This window comes from Apiospora marii (assembly GCF_038362585.1).
Source record: "Apiospora marii strain CBS 49790 chromosome Unknown utg000001l_segment0_segment0, whole genome shotgun sequence".
NCBI classification, from domain to species: domain Eukaryota; kingdom Fungi; phylum Ascomycota; class Sordariomycetes; order Amphisphaeriales; family Apiosporaceae; genus Apiospora; species Apiospora marii.
In genome coordinates this window covers 4,873,720-4,893,407 of record NW_027117372.1, presented here as the reverse complement: position 1 = coordinate 4,893,407, position 19,688 = coordinate 4,873,720, and the positions used below count along the sequence as shown (strand labels likewise).

Genomic DNA, 19,688 nt, shown 5'->3' with positions numbered 1-19,688 from the left:
TAACGAATAAATTAATTAAGGTGGTAATAAACTAAGCCGAGGCTATATATAATAATATTTAAAGAGAGAAAAAGAGGGAAAAAAGCGTTATATAAAATTAATTAAATAATTTTAAACCTTACCGGTTAATAATATATTAATACTTTATATATAAATATAAACTTTTAAACGAATATAGTTTAACCTCTTACTTAAGAAGAAGAAGTAAGGGTATAGTGGGCAACTATTTGTTGGCTTAGCTTCCGCCTAGTGTTCTTCCTTATACTTTGGTTTATATGTGGTTAGTCAGGGCTCGCGTCCAGAGATGCACTGGTACTCGGTGCCCCTGCGTTATTCTTCACAGCTGTGGGAGGGTTTGCCTACCTCACTTACACCCGCTCCCTCGAGAGCCACGCACTTCTCCAACATCTCACACCATCCCATCATGGCATGCGCATCGACATTACTATGTGCAGCCACCAGCTGTTGGCTCTTGGCCAATGGAAAGCAGAGACTCTTCAGCGATGGAGAGTGATGACGGTCGCACCGCCCCCGCAGTTCGTCTCTCGGGGGTCGTCAATTCGGCGAACGGGAGATGCTCTAGTGAAACCCCATAATAGCGGAACATCGGGATGAGAAGTACCCACCCATTTCCAGGCGGCTCACGCCGTACATTACTCGAACCCTTCCAGACACCAATACCGACCGGAAAACGGCTCAAGGTTTCAATTGGAGCTCCACATTGCAGCTCAGCTTTAGCTGCTAGGTAAGGCTTCAAATTGACCCAAGTTCTATGAGATTTCAAGTGGCAATGGGACAATATGGTTGATAATCACCATCAGGTTTTTGTCAGCCGATCTGCATATGGTATTGCAGGTATGGATATAAGAAGTCGAGATTTTGGCAATTGTTTAGGATGCAATTTTCTGATTAGCGGTTTACCAACCATGAACTTGAGCCCACTCGTCTTGTTGTTCAAGACCGAGCACGTTGTCTATCGTGTTACCAAATCGCATCTCGCTGCTCTATCTCAAGCCTAATCCTGAGACGAGATATCTTCCACTCACTTTAACGCACTGGATTTTTGTGGCTTTATCGTCTGATGCTAGCTGCGTCATGAGCTAGAGGTTTCCCGATCTGTTTGATCATTCCTTGAACCGGTGGTGGGGTACCTAGCGGCTGCTTAGAGGGGTGATTGCGAGAATTGACCACATACTGCAAAGGTCAGTCACTTCGGAATCTTGTTTCACAGCGTCGGGAGAGGACACTTCCAAGTGATTTCTAGTTACACTGGAATAATCTCTTGAGCCCCCTTGCAGAAGCAGCTAACATGTCCAATATTCTACTTGGAAATTGGGATTAAAGTAACATAATTGTGCCAATTCAGGGTACCGCACAGCTGGCAGTGATGGGCGTCACTATGGTTGGGTTGTGCCCGTGCATAACTGAGTAAGCAGCCGGCTATGGTAGGAGATACAGCGTTGTAATTCATTCGTGATGCACTGTCACAGGCCTTACAGACAATATTCGCGAGGCAGATTGCGCGTGCCGAGACCAGAAGTCCGCTTATGTCCGAGCCAAACGGCCGCAGCAAGGATTGCAGGCAGTTCGATCGTCTCGGCTCAAAACCCCGGTTTCCATTGGGCCCTCTCATGCAAGCGATGGGCCACGGGAGCTAATGTCTGCAGCCTGTAGACAACCATGCATGTATCGAGTATTTGTATGGATGCACGGTTTAAGAGGTGGATTGATCTCAAAGTTTATGTATGTCAAACAAGTTCTGGAGGAGGTCATCGTCGCTCTTGTTCTCGATATTCCCTCTCTCTTAGTAGCTGCCACATCGCTCTAGATAGCCTACCTTACTGAAATCACTCTCCTATATTTCTCTCTCCTCCACCACCGAGTCATGTGTCATCGTTCCCTCTCGTAGATCACGATTGGTTCTACACCGGCACCTGGCCCAGCAGCGAGTCCTCTTTTGACAGTACAGAATGTTCCGTCGATGTACCACGGGCCGCAATCCCCGGGCTGTTTCTTCGGCGTCGTGTGGGAACGGATGAAAGGTGCGTTCGGGTGTTTGTGGAACTGAAGATCACCAAGTCCCCGTGGGGTTGGTAATTGCCCAGGTGTGGCTAGCCACACGTACAATACCTCGACGGCCCACAAATCAATGAACCCATAGGCACAACTTTTGCAATTCAACCACCCCTGTCAGCTATGAATCTTGCAGGGTGCTTCAGTGGAGAGCCTCCAAGGCGTTTAGACTGCTGCTACCTTGGGCCTTACATGAAACGTATAGTTCGTTGCGATGGCTATGGTCTGCAACCATCTGCCAGTCGTTTCGTTGTTTTTTCTCCTCTTCTTTTTGCACATAGTTACCCAATGGAGCAACGAGTTGCTTTCCAGTGATGGTATTCCCATCTAGGCATTAGATATGTAAGTAGATACTTTTGCCTATGACGTAAGATTGGCAAAGTGCGAGAGTGCCGGCACTCGTCTTGCTTCTGCACAGATAGGCATGTAGACTGCTGAGGATGTTGGCTGCATTCTGGCTGTGCTACAAATGAGGATGTTGCTTGGCTTTGTGGAGTTCCATGATGACGAGAATCCATTCTCCGGGAAGGCTTGGTGCCCTTCGATTGTGATTGGATCTGCTAAAGTGCTCTCCAAGACGCCCAAGACCCAGCAGCCTTTTGGGCTGGCCAGTAGACTGAGGCGTGCCCTGTCTATGGTTGTTACACTGTTCTTTGCACTGCCCCTTAGACCGACCGTACTTGCGTGTATCGGCACCCGCGTAGCACTTTCTCCTGCCGTCATCATATTGAATGCTTCCACCCATCTCCACCCTGATCGAGTGTACCAATCTCTCAACCTGGAATTCCATGGTACTCGCTTTATCCCTTCTGATAGTTCCGACCTCTGATTTCCTCTCTTATCCCAGAGCCATGCTTTCAGACGAGGTTATCGTTGCCCTTCTACTCGGCATTCCATCGCTCTTAGTCGCTAGCGCAGAGCTCTGGCTCACCTTTCTCACTTACACTCGCCCTCGGGAATTACCACCCCCAGCCCGTACCTTTCTTTCACGGTCTGCTCAGTCAGATTAAGGACCAAACCCGTCAACTGGTCCATTTTATGAAGCCCTTGTCTTCTTGATTCATGGTAACCACTTGAAGTGTTTCCTATGGCATATCGACACGGGAGCCCGGCGTTTATGGATAGGTGAAGCTCCGATTCGTTAGTGGGGCGATGGCCCTCGGTACGTATCCACTCATGTCCCGGGATTTGCTCTGGGCAATCACTAATACTGCGAACCTTGTACTTACATCATGCCTCTCGCTTTGACAGACAGCCCATGTGAGGGCCAGCCGCGACAGCTGCCAGTGCTGCGGATTTGTTTTGGTTTGAGTGATCAGCCCTTAGGTAATTGGATTCAGGATTGCTTGCTTCGGGCTTGAGATGGGCTTTTGCGCGGGGCTCTATTGCAATGGGCAGGTGCAACATCCAATATCGAGGAGGTATGTATCAAATGGCACACGAGCAGTCTCTCAGGAGTTGATTTATTGGATTTGCACGCACTGGATAGACTTAGCCAGAGAGAGAAGTTGCCAATACATTGATTCTACATGAAAGGGGACATCCAAGAAGAATGCGTACGTTCAAGCAGTTGTGTCGGTGTCAAGGAGACATTGGCGGCAGATGCAGTGCTCGCAGCATTGGGCAAAATCTTTGATGCGACACCAATCTTCATCGCGGTTGCCTCTTACCTCTTGACAGTTGATGACCGAGGGTAACCGAGTCCAGACTGGAAGAAACTGATAGTCAGCGACATCAACAGGCAGTCCAAATAGGGCTGAAGTCTACCCAGCCGGTATGTACGCCTCCCCGCATACCGTCTGTTCGGAAACGCCCGAAGTGGGGAGCGGTAAGGGAGCCTTGGGCATGGAAGAGCTATGGTTCCGATTTCTCCCACCAGTTCGATTGGGCTGGTCAGTCGGGTTGCCAGCCTGAACAGCCTGGATAGCCGTGTATGATGTATTCAGCGACCTGCTATGAGGCCCCGCCAGACGCCAAGTATTGCCCTGTTTATTACCCTGACCAATCGTTTCTTCCATCGTCCGTGCTTGACCGCCGTACTGCACCTGGGTCAGAAAGCGGTAACCACTTTTTGAGACTTGTGGCGTTTGCGAATCTGCATGCCACAGTCGATTCTGTGGCAATGCAGCGGTTTTTCGGCATGACGAAGAGCGAACATATAAAATCGAACATTTATCACGATGGAGATTAAACAAGTGTAACCAATGAAACTGCGATGGAATATATATATATAGATAGATAAGTGAGTCCTGTTTCTTCATCATGTCCTCCGGCTTGACCTTCCTAGTTGTCACGAATGTATGAATATAAACCATATGGATCCTTTTCCCTCTTCCTCCCTTACCTTCTCGCAAATGCTTTCTCCCGAGGTGATCGTTGCCCTTGCTCTTGGCATCCCATCACTGTTTGTTGCCATAGCAGCGCTCTGGATCACCTACCTCACCTATTCGCGGCAGTCTCCAATTGCGCCGGCAAACCCTACCGGCCCATGTTTGCCGTTGCAAGACTATTCACTACTGCCCCCGAACGGCGGTCGCAGCACATGGGCTAGTAGTGGATACTCCATTTGTTGCGAGGAAGCCATTCTCCCCCCGACAGCATTTCCAGCAGGTAGGCGTCCGCTCTGGCGTCGCGTTGGCGGATGAGCTCTGTGGGACTTGTAAGTGGTAGATTCCAAAACGAGCATGTATTGATCCCAATGATACACGATACTTACACACTTTCAATGACCATAGATAGACGTTTGCGGAAAGGAAGGGGCAAGGGGTTCGTCTAATCTTGCACTAGCACTCCCTGCGCTTAAGCTTAAACACAAAAGCTCCGATCGATTAGTGGGACCAAGGGCGATTTTCGGGTATGCAACCCACTCTTTCCCGAGGAGCTGGTCCGATTGGAGACACATCCGCCTGTTGCTGCGAACTCCAGACTTACATCTTCTTTCAGCTAAGACAGGCCGGTTGGGTGTAATAGTTCCAATCAAACAGCTGGCGATGCTGTAGCTGAGTCTTGATTAGAGGGAGCGACTTCCAAGGTGTTGAAGCATTGTGCTTGCTTAGGGCTTTTGATATTTGTAGGAGTGTTTGTACACGATATTGCAGCGATGTATGGGTTCAAGTTACACTGCTGAAGAGCAGCTTCAATTCAACTATATGTATCTTCTGTCTCATACCTTCTTCAGGGCCATTAAGCCGTAGAGCTCAAACGCCGAGTTAATCCTCCCGGAACGTTGTACGCCAGGCAGCTTTGGATAGTTCCGAGCGCTGATCAGCGACGTCACCAGCTCACCCCGTTGCCCCGCAGAGTCCTGTCACATACCACTACGCTTCTCAATATTTCGAAGTTACCCAATCAGGGCTCGTCAGCAGCACAGGGGACATTTAGAAGGACAGCACCGACTGCACTAAGCTACATACCCTTAGTCCACACTTTAATATTAAGAGGATATGTATATAAGATACAGGCATGGAGGGTGGGTGGGCTGGCAGATCATAAGGCGGATCATGTAGGTAGCTGCTGGGCCAATGATCCAGATCCATGTTCCCCTTGGTCCGGCATCTACCGTTAATCAGCCCAAGTTTATCTTGCCATTAAAGGTCCGTCAAAACAGAAATCGAGACAATGGGAAAACCACTTACCTGTTCTTCTAAACGATATTCTCTAGAATAGTTATTAGTCTACAAGCGTCCAGTCCAATGCAATTATGCTCGCCTCTGATGTTGTCGTAGCCCTAGCCCTTGGCATCCCATCCTTTTTCGTTGCTGTTGCAGCACTCTCGCAACATGCCTTGGCCCTCGCAACACCATCCGTACCACTCGAATGGCAGCATATGGTCCACTCGCGACCATGTCGCCGTGCCTCGAGCGGCTCTCTCGGCAGGAGGTCGATCGGTCCGCCGCCGTTGCGTGAACCAATGAGTTTTGAGTCCAAGGAGACTTGTACGTGATCAGCACTTGTACGTGATCAGCCAAAGTTCTATTCCCTTGTGTCCGCCCGAGCTCGCCCTTTGGTCAGCAAGCTAGTCTAAACTTCTCGGCTTGCCTTCAAAGTTGTTCAGCCCCAGGGACTGGGGTGGGCATCCACTCATTCCCATCCATTCCCGTTATGAAATGCATGCAATTACTTGGAAGATATGGTACTTACATTTTCATGCTAATATGGTAAGTTATTCAGCCATTTACATACATAGATACATCAGGACTGAATAGATATCCTTTCATGGTATTCCAGGTCAGACATCCAACGGGTGGTGGGGCAATGAGATCCTGTGGAAGCTGCTCGGAGGGGCAACTGCTAGCTGCATGTACTCCGTAGCTTTTACAGAATCGGTACTGCCGCGTGCTTCAAGATCCTGACATATGGCATTAATGATGTAGGTATGGGACAAATTTAATTCAGCAGGCCTTCGGCAGTGTTTCATGCTTTACGCCGAGAATTAATGGTTGATCCATTTGCATATACCTAAAGCTTTGCCCGCTCACTTACACGCACCCTCACTTTCGAGCTCCTCCTCACCGGGCCTGCTCATCACACTTCTGGGCTGCATAGATATGTACGTCGGCTGCTAGGTCTACCCCTCCTCCACTGAAAGTAACAAGCGATCGCGAATCGATGTATGCAGGCACTTTAACATGTTGGAATGTTGCCACGCTAGTCCTGAATGGCGTATATGCGTGGTGGTGGGCAGACGGTTGACCGCCAAGCACAAAGTCTGCTTTGTTCCCTCCTCCTCTCCGCCGCCCCCTTCGAAACGCAGCAGCTGCCGTCACACAGCTCTACGCCAAGTGGCATCCGGACATGCATTCCTTACAGTACATCAGGGTTGCCTAGCCAACCACCCGGTAGGGGATCACTTACCCCGGTCGGGTCCCAGTGGTCGTTCGTCCGCTCATCTGACAAAATGGCCTAATGAAACCCGGCCTGGAAAACCCAGAAGGTATGGCCCGACCCAGCTGATCCCCTCTGGTTTTATCCACTTCCTATATGCACCCCCTAGATATTCGAAGTAAAAGTGCATGCTCACCTTGCCTCCTTGAAGATTATTCCGCCTAAGCAAGCAATCTCTAAACTCCAACATTGGAATATCATCAGGGCAGGTATCTGCGTCTAGGTCCGTATAGCTTGAATTCACCCAATGGATAGCTGGGAGCGGTTGGCGACAGCCTGGTAGTGGTTGTCTTCACTGCTAAACAATGAGACAGGCCAGGCGACAATTGGGCATAGCCATCCAATTCATGTACCATCTACGGAGTAATCAAGCGCATCTTGACATTATTTTTGATATTTAATTTTTGAACTCGGCTTTGGGGGGGGGGGGGGGGCTTGTGGCTGGCTTGTCGCCGCCGAGTCGGCTCCTGGCCTGACATGTATATGGTCGGTCAGTACGTACCGGATTGACAGCGAATTCTGGCTGACTGGGGAAATAGTTTTGGGAGTGGGAGGGAGAACTTCCCACCCCACTTTCGCTGTATGAACTTATCATACACTTTACCATCCATCCACTCAATTGCATTGCGTTTGTATAGAAATATTCAAGAGACACTACGAGATTTTGCTAAAGTTTCTATTTCCGCTAAAATATATTAGAACGCCCCCCAGTCCCAGCACATAGCGACATGTCTTCGGAACCCGCCACGCTGTCCCCCGAGGTTATCGTTTCCCTGGCTCTTGGGATACCCTCTCTGGTCGTCGCCGTAGCGTCTCTCATCGTCGGTGTGGCCTCGCTCTTGATGGCCTGCCTCACCTACCGAAAGCAAAACTCGCCTAAGCCGGCAAGTCGCACATCATCCTGGCCACTGCAACCGTTTCCTCGACTGGCCCAGAACGGCGCCCGCGACACTTGGTCCAGCGCCGAACACTCCGGCGGCGGCAACGACAAGGACCCCATACTCCTGCGGGCAGCCAGCACATCTTGGGAGCGTCCGCTCCGGGACCGCCGTACGAACTCTTGAGTCCATGCCAAATGGGCAGAGTGAGGCAAGCTGGGTTGGATGGAGTACGTAAGTTCCTGGGCCTCGTGTCGGGTCAAGCGCAATTGCAAATTGACATGCGATCCGCTTTCAAAGTACTGATACCTTCATCCGGGTTTGTAGGTCATCAATAGAGGAAAAAGGGAGGAAGGCATCGTCGCCTTCCCAAAAATCGCAATTCTGGCCTGCGCCGTGGATGCAGCAGATCAGGAAACAAGGACGAGGATGGAGGGGGACCGCCTGTGCTATATTGACTTGGGATCCCGCGAGCGTTGTCCAGACAACTGTGTAGCTGAAATACATAAGCCGTTGATCGGGTGATTTTGTGGCGTTGGCTGGGCAAGCCACAGTTGGCTTTGATATGATGGCTGTGATTTCACAACCACTCATTTAAGTCAACAATGAATTTCTATCATAACTGACAAGCGACGATTTCTCTTTCCATATGCGGAGACTGCGTACTGTAAATCGCCAGCGTATCAGACTCAAGTTGGACATTTGCATTCGTTCGTGAGAATTTACAGGTAATATACATAATATTATGCCCACTGGTGGTGCTCTGTCTTGTGCGACATCAGAACTAGACCGCCCACCACCACCACCAAACTAGAACACTAGGTACAACATCATTCCATGATCGTCGCGACCATGGAAAAGGGGTTTCATCCTATATCGTCATGCATACATGTTGTGCCCGCTTTGCCCCATCAACTGATCATCAGACTATATCAACAAGGGAGTAGAGAGATCAAAACAGAGGCGCTGTTGTATTGCGGCTGTTTCCCTGGCTTTCTGGCCCAGGGCGCACCTACACTCAGGCCCCGTCTAGCGAATCGTAGCACCACCCCGATTTGCGCCGAACCCCTAATCTTCAACCGAAGAAAACGTAGGTAATGTATCGTTTCGTTTCATATTAGTACAGAGATATTCTCAAGCCGGCACCACCACCACCGTGGCTACTGGTCGACAAGTCCATTTTGGTGTTTATTTTTTCTCGCCTCCACTAGGGATGAACCAGCCGGTCAGGGAGCCCTTCATGCTGGCCATGGCCTCGGCCTGGGCCTTCTCCTGCATCTGCTGCTCCTCCTCGAGCCACTTCTTTCCGTTCTTGCGGATCTCCTCCTCCATCATCTCGTAGTTACGCTGGCCCCGTTCGCGGGCGATATCCTGAAGCATCTTGCCTTGAGCGAACGCCTCACTGGGGTTCACCTCACCCTCGGGCACCACCATCATGGTCATGTTACTGGGCTTCAGGCCGAGCATGGAGCCAAGTGAGGCCATGCCAGACTTGTGCTTGGGCTTGCGCGCGTTGAACTCCTCCTCGAACTTGGCGCGGGCGATGGCCTCGCGGCGCTGGAACTCGGTGGGGATGTGCTTGCCGTCGAAGGACTTGAGGACCTCACGGACGTCCTTGTACTGCATGGTGTGGACGTACTCGAGGAAGGGGATCAGCGACACAAGCTCCTTATCCTTGGGGTCGCCGGTCCACTTGGGGAGAACAATGGCGTTCTCGGGCTGGTTGCGGACGTGCCTGGCATTGGTGTCGACGATGACGACCTTGGACAGGTCACGGTTGAGGTAGGAGAGATCCTTGACGATCTCGCCGTTCTCGTACTTGGTCGCCTCCCGGAACAGGGGCCAGACGATGAAGCGGAAGGGATCCATCTTGCGTACCAGAGGCTCGCCCATAGCGAAGGGAACGGTGGTGAATAGGACCAGCTCGTAGTACTGGCTCAGGTAGTGCAGGAAGTAGTCGGCGCCGGGTCGCTTGGCGATCCTCCAGCCGTGCTCGCGCGTCCACTCGCTGTGGACCAGCATGTCCTCCAGGCTGATGCACAGGGTGTAGGGGCGCTCGAACATGGGGTCGGGGTCCGGCAGCAGCTTCTCGAACGTGGGCTCGTTGTAGTAGCTCAGGGTGTCGCCGGTACGCGCGCGGAAACGCTTCCACCACAGGCCGGGATACCAGCCGTTGGGGATATCCTGGTGCGCCGGGGCCTCCTCGTCGTCCCAATCTCGACCGAGGTATGCGACACTGGCGATGGCCAGGGCCAGGGCAGCACCGTACATGTAGTTGGCCATTTGGTTGCGCCTCCGATCAGTGGAGGAGACGTATGCGGAAGCGGGGAGCTCGCCCTTGCCGCGGCCGCTGCTTCCGGTCGCTGCTTCCTCCTCTTCCAGGGCTTGCAGGGCGGATTTGCTGGTGGCGCCATCCTTTTCGAACTCGAGGGTGGAGGGGATACCTTGGGTCAGGTCGGGAAGGTTGAAAGGTTTTTGAGGGGTCGTTTCTGTGGGTTCTGACGAGGGCGCATCTTCGGACTTTGGCGGTTGCGAGCTGGACTGAGGCTCTTTCGGTTGTGATGAAGAGGGCTTCTGGTCTGCCAGGCCTCGCATCCATAAGGAGGTGGACGGGACTGTGACTCTGGAAGTTATGGGTGTCCGCAGGGCTGTCCTTGTGAAAGCGGGCGAGCGCGCGGAGCGCAGCAGAGCTCTCGACCACATGCTGGATAAGAATCTGGTCGCACCAATATTGCTAAGACAGACGAGCCGAAGAAGGATTATTAAGAGGTAGTATCCGTCCAACCCAAACAGCCGAGCTGGCAGCTGACTGTAGTTCTGGCGTAGAAGAGAAGATTGGGTGGTGTACAAAAAAAGGTTGCGTCAGAATCAATTAATTCAAATTGGCTTGCCAGTCGACGAGCTTCTGTCCAGCTCTACCTCTAAATTTTATCCCACCCAGCCACAAGTTGCTTGGTTGGGTTGGGCAGATAAGCTAGCGCTGCCAACCGCTAATCCGCAATCCAGGCCTGTGCTGCACCTTATCGGTTGATGACGATCGTACCATCATCAGCCACAGCCCTCACGTCATTCCACTTTCTCCCCGAGGCCGTTGTCGCAGCGGCCTCTTCCAAACAGATACTGTGTATGCCAATTGCCATTTCACCGAGGTCAGCTCAGAGGAATTGAGTGATCAATTGATTATTGTGGGGGTAGCTGTGTTGCTTTAGGATGGGCCTCGATAGTGTTATTAGGCCCATTACTGAGAGAACCTGAGTGGCAACTTATTGTCTGAGTTGGGTGCTATGCTTCAAATCTTTTCAGCGGCCGGCCGAGAGCATCAATTCGCTGCCAGTCCAGTCGCTTGTCGCAATGCCGAAGCGGCCTTTAAAAATGCTAAAGAAGAGAGCCCCGCCTTATTTGCCATCATCTGACCCGCCCTGCCAATCACCGACTTACCCCAGACTTTGGCACTCTGCCGGTACAAAGACTCAAGATTGCAACTCAATCTACAAATTCACTCTCGCCTCTTACTCATCGTATCTCAACCTATTTCTTTCTTCCGTCCTGTTTGATTGTAATTATCGAACCTTCCCCCCTCTCCTAATCGATTGTACTTGGTTGATTTAGAATTGATTCTTTGCAACCTGCCGCAATAGATTGACATTGACGGTTTCTTGCGACTTGACATTTGAGTGGTCAATTGCCAGTCCCCGCCGACACTCCCACTTATCCCACCAGACCCCTACAACGTAACCATGGCTGCCCAGGGAGCTACGGTTTAGAGGGTGGTTGTCATTCGTTTGAGAATATCGCGATGGCACCACCCTCGGTACGCCTCGTTCTGTTCCAATTTCAACGACACTAGACAGCACTGTTCATACGATCAAAATACTCCGGATTTATCCTGCTCTGCTCGATCCCGTATCGACCCTCGACTACCTGCGATAAGGAATTGACCCCACCATCATTCCACGCGCGAAACCGACCGCTTCATCGTTCACCTTCGCCACCTGCATCCAGTCAGCACATACTGTAACTGCACCCACACCCAGAAGACACCATGCGACGTCCTTCGGCAGGAGCCAAAGGCTCGCGAGCCTCTGGCACCAAGGCAGGGCCGACTCCTGTCTCGTCTGCGAAGAATGCGCCTGGGGCCGAGTCGGACCCAGTCTCGGCATTAGCCATCAACCTCAGCGACCTCACCATGGACGTGCCCATCGAAAACGCCCCCAAACCGAAGCGAAAGCCCCTCGTCCCTTTCCGATTCCTGGATCTGCCTTCAGAGCTGCGCATCAAGGTCTACGAATACCATTTCGACAACTTTGACGAGGTCTTGGATCTCGACTTCGAGAACTACAAGCGCTACCACAAGAGGCTCGGCCTCCTCCGGACATGCCGCCTCGTCTACCGGGAGGCTAGCTATGTCTTCTACAGCACGCACCCCGTGCGCCTCTTCCCCATTTACGGCAAGTTCTTCAAGGCCAAGAAGCCCCTGCTTGCCCGGATGAAGCCGAACCAGCGATCCATGATCAACACGTTCGAGCTCCGCCTAGGACCCGGATGGAACCGGCCTCCCCGCGGCTGGGTTGTCAACGAGGGGCTCGGCCTGAAAGACTGCGTCTCGGCGCGCCGGGTCAAGGTCTTTGTCGAGTGCGACCCCTCCAACGAGATGTTCAAAGGATTTCGCCACTCGGACGGTTTCTACGAGCGGTTCTCGCGCGATCTGCTGGCTGCCGTCATGGACGAGTTACCAAGCCTCGAGACGGTGGAGTTCGACGCCAACCCTTCGGTGAAGAAGAACGGCGCCATGATGAAGGCCCTGCTCGAAGCCACCACGGCCAAGGGATGCCAGCTGGCGTGGGGGCCCCCAGAAGGGGTGGGACGACGGCGAGGAGAAGGAAGACGAAATCAAAATCATCAGCTATGGTGAAATCGGCTCGCGGATGGCTATGAATGCCCACGTGCTGATTGACTCGAGCCATTCCCAAGAGCATGGGACGAGCGTTTTGGTCTTGGCTTAGGAGGAGGAACAACAGCGGCTATCTGCCCACACTTCAGAACTGTCGGCCTCGGAAGGCCCAGTAAGGGATGTTCGGCGTGTAGACTAATTTGCATTTTTCATGGAGTTGATACGACTCACCAAGTTCTCGAGTCATGTTTTGGGGGAGTGTGGCGAACCGAAGGACGCTCGTTTGAAAAGCTTCTTGCTAGGGAATGTAGTAATGTTTCTTCCGCCAAAGCCAAAGGGGCTTCAGATTGCCTGGATTACGTCCTCGATGCACATGTATGTATACTATTATGATTGCTTCAGATCAAGTTCGTTTTCAGTGATGCAGACACTCCAATCTAGTGGCTTCTCCGAGACGTTAAGATTGGCACCTCTCCGGTGACCTTCGTAATGGATGTTTGGTATATTCCCTTCCTAAGTGTTAGTAAAGCGAGCCGCTCCGGAATTTTTTTAGGCACACGATATCGATCCGAACGCAGCGGCAACGCCAACCGCTACCAGTCGTTGTTGGCTGCTGGCTACATCACCGTCAGTTCTGTCGCTGGTCGTTTCTGTTCCATCAATTCGTGACTATGAGAAGAAACGGCCCTCAAGGACTAAGTACCAGACCCAGCAGTGGCAGCCATTGTCATCATCCATAGTCGCTACCCATATGAAAAGGCGAACGGAACCGTAGCCGATGACAACCCCTATACTTTTACAAACCAAACGTCTCACGTGCTGGAGGAGATGCGTGGGCGTACTGCGTCTCCTCTGGCTTGGCGCTGCTGGTTGGTTTCCGAAGGGGCCTTACACGGTTCCAATTCACCTTATCAATCGTCTCGCTATCAAGAGTCTGGCTTCACTCGTCCGTCGCTTGACGGCTGCGGCGGCGCTGGTGAAATCGATTTGATGTCAACTCCTCGCGACTGGACATGGCGTCGGCGCATTGTCATGTCGGGCGTACTGGCCCGAGTGCCTGAGCAAGGACTGTAGTGAGATCGACCGTGGCAATGTTGGCGGATAGCTATGAGCAGGCGCGTGTCCGAATAATGTTGGTGAACAGGCAGTGCTATAGGCTTGGATTATGTTAGTTGACATAATAAGACGGGCGCGACTCACTCAGTCCAGGAAACATGGTAGGTCCCACTATAGGAACTTGTCAACAGTCAATGGAATCAGCTCATCCAAGGATCGCCAATACCACCCGAACCCAACATTCGAGGCTAGCGCTTACTCGAAGGAAGAGGGCAGTGATGCGATTCCACTATACTTACTTGGCATATCACTACGGGAGGAGCCCCGGTGCCCCGTCTGATCGTCTCCCCGGCGGTTTCTCAAGCACAAATCCCAAGACCGCCCCGCCCGTGAGAGCTCGACCTAGTTGTCAGCCCCCGAGCGTCACTTTCCTTTCCCCCCTCTCTTTCTCTCTCTCTCTCTCGCTCTCACGTAATCGTATTTGATTAATCGGTAGCTCCAAAGGTCCCGCGATCTTTGTCGAGCCTTCAGAAGTCAATTCAGGATCGATCTTGATGCTGTTTGCCTGGGAAGAAAGAAACCTATTCCAATGGACCCTGGAGATAGCGACGGAGTCGCGGTTTTGTGCGAGTACTGCGGACCGGCTCTGCGGCTTCCTTGCCTACCGTCCAAAGGGGTTGTCGAAAACGAGACAGGGGAGAGACCCGATAGCACGGATGGCTGGAGAGACACATCCGGCAACTTCTGCACGTCGAGCCCGGACGACCTGTGGTGGGAGGACGAATGGCCGGGCCTGCCGGTGATCGAGGCGTCCATCCAGAAGACGGACTGCGGCTTCTGCCGGTTCCTCCAGGCGGCCCTGTCGTCCCGGGAGGCGAAGCAGTGGCTCGACGACAACGAGGTGGCGAATCTGCGGCTGAGCCGGCGTTGGCTGGCGCAGACCGGCAAGGCGGTGGTGGCCGGCTGGCTCTTCCAGATCCTGGTCTGGGACGCCGACTACGACTACGAGGAAGAGCCGCCGTGGGGGAACGGGCTGCTCGTGCTGTCCTTTCCGGTGACGTCTAGATGCGGTAAGTTCCCCATGCTCGGCCGTCTCTAGTCCCCTCCAACAGGCCGTGTTCTCAAACGTTCGTGGCTCTGGCGTTGTAGAAGAAATTGCGAAATCGCGCCGGTTCCCCCAGCCGATCGAATCGTATGCTCTGGCCCCCCAGCCGGTCGACTTTCTCAAGACGTCCCTGTACAGCTGCGCACGCCACGCGCACCCCGAAACCAAGGCCGCGACGTCCGGGTTCCTGCCGACGAGACTAGTCGACGTACGAAGCGAGCGGCCCCGCGTCGTCGAGCTCAACAGGCGCACAGCATCTTCCTCGGAAGAAGAAGAAGAAGAAGGGACTCCCACGGATCGCCGCTACCTGGCCCTGAGCTACTGCTGGGGTGGCCAGTCGCAGCTGCTGCTCACGCGGGCGTCGGAGGCGCGGCTCACGGCGGGCTTTGACCAAGACGAGCTGTCGCCGACGCAGCGCGACACGGTGGCGTTGGCGCGGGCCCTCGGGGTGCCCTACGTCTGGATCGACGCCCTCTGCATCCGGCAGGGGGACCGCGAGGACTGGGAACCCGAGTCGGCGACCATGGGCCGGGTCTACGGCGGGGCCTTCCTGACGGTGTGCGCCGTGTCCTCGGCCTCGTGCCAGGAAGGGTTCCTGCGGCGGGGGGAGTCGGTGCCCGCGCTGACGGTGCCGGTCGACCCGGTGTCGGACCCGTCGGGGACGATGGGCACGTACTGCTTCCAGCCCCTTACGTGGTCCTTCCACTCCGAGGAGTCTTCCAGCTCGCCTCCCTCCGACGACGCCTCGACCGAGACGCACAACGAATGGGGCCAGTTCGGCCTGGGCAACAGCCTCTGGAGCACGCGGGCCTGGACGTTCCAGGAGATGATGATGTCGACGCGCAAGCTCTACTTCACCACGTCGGGCATGCACTTTGTCTGCGGCGACGGAAAAGACGACAATGATGGCCAAGGCGGCCATGGTGGAAACGAAGGCACCCAAGGCCCCGGCTACCGCTCCGAGTACGACCACGTCTTCGGCCCGACGTACAGGCCCGAGATCGGCCGGTACGCGGTCCAGGACCACTTCGGCCTCGACGCCGTCGCGCGCCTGGCCGACGACCCCGACGCCGTCTACCGCGAGTGGGTGTACTGGGTCGTCATGGGCTACGGCGCCCGCGCGACCACGAGCCCGACCGACGCCTTCCCCTCCCTCTCGGGGCTCGCCCACGTCTTCGCCCCGCTGCTGCGGGACGAGTATGCCGCGGGCCTCTGGGCCGGCCGGCTCGCGTCCGGCCTGCTCTGGCAGTGCATGGAGCCCCCGCACCCGGACCTCGCCTCGCTCTTGGCCTCCTACGGCGGCGGCGACGCCTCGAACTCGGACAGGCCCTACATCGGCCCCTCGTGGAGCTGGGTGGCCCGCTGCGTCGCCTACCACGAGCCCGGCAGCTTCGCCAGCCTGGCCCCGCCCGACTTCCGCGACGAGTGCGAGGGTCTGCGCGCCGTCTGCGTGCCCGCGGGCTCCGACCCCTGCGGCGAGCTCCGGCGCGCCTCCCTGCATATCCGGGCCCGCGCGTTCCCGGCGGACGACGAGGAGTTGGGCTACTGGCAGACCGAGACCTGGAGCGAGGACGGGGCGGCTCAGTACCGACTAGGCGAAAAGGCGGAGGAGAAAGGGGAGGAGGAGGAAGAAGGAGAGGAGGAAGAAGGGGAAGGGGAAGGGGAAGAGGAAGGGGAAGAGGAAGGGGAAGAGGAAGGGGAAGAGGAAGGGGAAGAGGAAGAAGAGGAGGAGGAGGAGGAAGAAGAGGAGGAGGAATGGGAAGAGGAAGAAGGGCTCTCCTTACAATGCTGGTTCGAGTTCGCTGCGGGCGACCACACCGAACTGCGAGGCTGCCTCTTCCTTCTGATAGCAAGCTATTACGACTACGACATGGAGCGCTGGGTGGTGGCCGGGCTAGTCGTCCATCCCACTGGAGCCGCAGCTGACGGTGATGCGGAGGGGGCCACCCAGAAGTTCGTCCGGATAGGCACGTTTGTTTCCTGCGGGATCTCACACGACGAAATGGAGGTCGTTCGTGGGATTTTTCAGCAGCACGACATGAGGGACCTCGAGATTATCTAGCCAAGCCATCACCAGCCGCAATCTACCATCATCGGACAGAACAAACCGTTCACTATGAATGGAGTAAGCATTTGAAATGCACATCATGTGGGCAATTGTTTTCACTTGCAAGTATGATCATAGTTGATATGTATATATGTGCATTGATGTCCGTCCGTATGACTAACTATCATGAACAACCAAAACATGCCTAAAGCAGTCTAGAATCATCCGCCGCATCCGTGGCGATGATCATGATCGTGCTGTAGCGTGGTCTCGTAGCAAGCAACGCATCTCGTAAACCGACAATGCATCCATCGGGCGAACCCCCTTTCCTTGTGTAAAAGCAAACCGGCCTCATGTACCGCACGCAATGCAATCTATAACAGATCCATGGCTCGAACAACAAGAATAACTCCGAGAAAAACAACAAAAACGCCCAGTCTGGCTTCCCACCGACAACTCCCCCTCAATCAAATCCCGGAACACCCCATGTGGTAGAGGAAAAATCAAAGCAGTAACCGCCGCCTTTCGCTCGTATGAATCGTCAATGTCAAATATGCCTTCGCCTTCTCCTTTTCCATCATCTCGTCATCATGGTCTGTCCTCGCTTAAGCCCGGGCCCCGAACCCAAACGCCCCCTTGACCCTCCGCACCACCTCCCCGAACATGGCGTCCCGCCCGTCGCGGGTCCGCTGCACCGCGTCGCGGTTCTCGCGCGCCCGGCGCAGCAGGTACTTCATGCACTCGCCCGTGGAGCCCCAGACGATGTACTTGTACGCGCGCGTCTTCTCGACGCCGCCGTCCCTGACCAAATCGCCCTTCTTGACCGCCACCAGCTCGCACGACACCTCGTCCGCCATGCCCTGCAGCTGCGCGATGGCGAGCTCGCGCGTGCCCTCGTGCGCCGGGATCTCGTCGCGGATGGCGCGGGCCCGGCGCACGGAGGTTTGGTTGTGCGAGCCCAGCACCAGCGAGACGAGGGGGAAGGGGTCCGATGACTTGGTCGCCGGCGAGGGCTTCAGGACCGTGTTCCACTCGCGCCGGATCAGGGCCTCGGAGATGCCGTCGTAGCAGGCGTCCGTGTCCTCCTTGGTGTCGTGGATGATCTCGCGGGGGTCGGAGCCCAGGTAGGCGCCGCGCACCAGCTTGACGCCCAGGGTGAACTTGTCCTTGCCGGCGGCGGCCAGGTGCTCGGCCAGCACGGCGGGCGCCTTCTTGAGGTAGGCCTGGTAGGTGCCGTAGATGAGGGCGTGGCCGGGCGTCGTGTTGTACTTGCGCTGGTACTCCATGGTCCAGTCGTCGATGCCCTGCTGGACGGCGTCCTGCTCGGCGTCGAACAGCAGCGGCACGTCGCGCTCGCTCGCCAGCTCGCAGACGGCGTCAATGGCCGACCGCAGCTCCTTGGGCGGCGGCAGCCGGTTCTTGAGGGCGTAGAGCGCCTGGCGGCCGGCCCCGCTGAACTTGAGCGCCACAAAGTCGCCGGGGCTCGCCAGGCGCACCGTCTCCATGGTGCCCGTGGCCCAGGGGACGACCTCGTTGCGGACGCACTCCTCGGCGGCCTCGCCGGTAGGCAGGCCACTCTTCTCCAGGCCCTGCTGCTGCTCCTTGGTCAGGACGACCTCCTTGGCGTAGCCCAGAATGACGCCCGTGAAGCCGATGTTCTTGAGGCCCGAGATGGTCTGGCGGACCTCGGGCGCGCTCTCGCCCGCGCAGAACTGGGCGTAGAAGGTCTTCTTCATGAAGTAGCGGAGGATGGGGTTCTTGTCCGGGTTCAGGATCGGGTTGCTCGTGTGCGCCAAGATGCCCATGACGGCCAGCGACGGCGGCAGCAGCACGCGGGACGACGAGACCGTTGTTGTGAAGAGGGTGCGGATGACGGTGGCGAGAGGGAGGACGGCGAGCGGTGTTTGCTTGAGCGCCATGGTGGTTGCGTCTTCTGTCACGGCGGGTGGGATCAGGTTGCTGGTGGGCGATGCCAGGGTATCGGCAGATGGCGGCGCAGGACGCTTGGAGGAGGTCTGCATCCTCCTTCGCTGTGTGCTTGTCATTCTGTGCATGGCCATCACCCGTGTGACCAAGAGGCCACATGATGCCGTGTTTGGTACCCTTCGGATGGAAGGCATGGCCATAGGCCCGCCCAACGCGGCGACTCGGGACATGATCTGTGATGCGTTCTGTTGTCTAAAACCGATGGTAAAATCCGAGAACCAGATGGTGCGGAGTAAGTAGTAAGTAGTAGTGGTGCAGAGCAGTCTGTCGTCTTTCTGGATGGTAAAGGCAAGGTCTTCTCTACAAGTGAGATTGGTATCTACAAAGAACAAGGGCTATGCCAGCAGACGAAGATGCAATAATGGTAATAAGAACGACAACAATGCGACTTGGAGAGGACGGACACACTGCATTGGTAGATGATGCTATCCAACCTAAATAATCCTCCTTACTCAGGCATCGACCATCGTCGGGGCGGGCTTTATCTCCGGTTTTCGCAACGGCTTAAGGTGCAGGGAGGCAGGTGATGCTACACATTCACGCAAGTGCGCCATTGGAGACACGCCAAGGCAGGTGCAATAGGCTGCATAGGCAGGACGCATCTCCCAGATACCCGATCCCTCCACCGGTCTGGCCAACAGGAAGTCGTACCAATGGAGGCTATGACACGGCGATATGCTCCTGCTTATCGGTGCCATCGCGTAGGTGGGGAAATGAAGAGGCCAAATGCCGCCTATAGCCGTGCTTGGGAGACTCAGGGCATTGGCG

General features: G+C 54.9%; 5 protein-coding genes across 5 annotated transcripts; 3 read left to right on the top strand and 2 right to left on the bottom strand.

The window, feature by feature from the left end:
• Positions 1–7,685: 7,685 nt before the first annotated feature.
• PG985_001602 (uncharacterized protein) lies at positions 7,686–8,021 on the top strand (the record flags this gene model as incomplete). The annotated part of the gene is made up of 1 exon (XM_066821371.1): positions 7,686–8,021. The coding sequence occupies one exon, from the start codon at positions 7,686–7,688 to the stop codon at positions 8,019–8,021; it is 336 nt and encodes a 111-aa protein (XP_066692250.1).
• A 1,002-nt stretch (positions 8,022–9,023) lies between these two features.
• Positions 9,024–10,538, bottom strand: PG985_001601 (mitochondrial import inner membrane translocase subunit TIM50; the record flags this gene model as incomplete). The annotated part of the gene is made up of 1 exon (XM_066821370.1): positions 9,024–10,538. One exon carries the CDS (start codon positions 10,536–10,538, stop codon positions 9,024–9,026), a length of 1,515 nt encoding a protein of 504 aa, XP_066692249.1.
• A 1,339-nt stretch (positions 10,539–11,877) lies between these two features.
• On the top strand, positions 11,878–12,747 carry PG985_001600 (uncharacterized protein; the record flags this gene model as incomplete). Its single annotated transcript, XM_066821369.1, has 1 exon — positions 11,878–12,747. One exon carries the CDS (start codon positions 11,878–11,880, stop codon positions 12,745–12,747), a length of 870 nt encoding a protein of 289 aa, XP_066692248.1.
• Positions 12,748–14,371: 1,624 nt separating this feature from the next.
• PG985_001599 (uncharacterized protein) lies at positions 14,372–16,949 on the top strand (the record flags this gene model as incomplete). Its single annotated transcript, XM_066821368.1, has 2 exons — positions 14,372–14,852; positions 14,932–16,949. 2 exons carry the CDS (start codon positions 14,372–14,374, stop codon positions 16,947–16,949), a joined length of 2,499 nt encoding a protein of 832 aa, XP_066692247.1.
• A 590-nt stretch (positions 16,950–17,539) lies between these two features.
• On the bottom strand, positions 17,540–19,090 carry PG985_001598 (Proline dehydrogenase; the record flags this gene model as incomplete). The annotated part of the gene is made up of 1 exon (XM_066821367.1): positions 17,540–19,090. One exon carries the CDS (start codon positions 19,088–19,090, stop codon positions 17,540–17,542), a length of 1,551 nt encoding a protein of 516 aa, XP_066692246.1.
• Between the last annotated feature and the right edge of the window lie 598 nt (positions 19,091–19,688).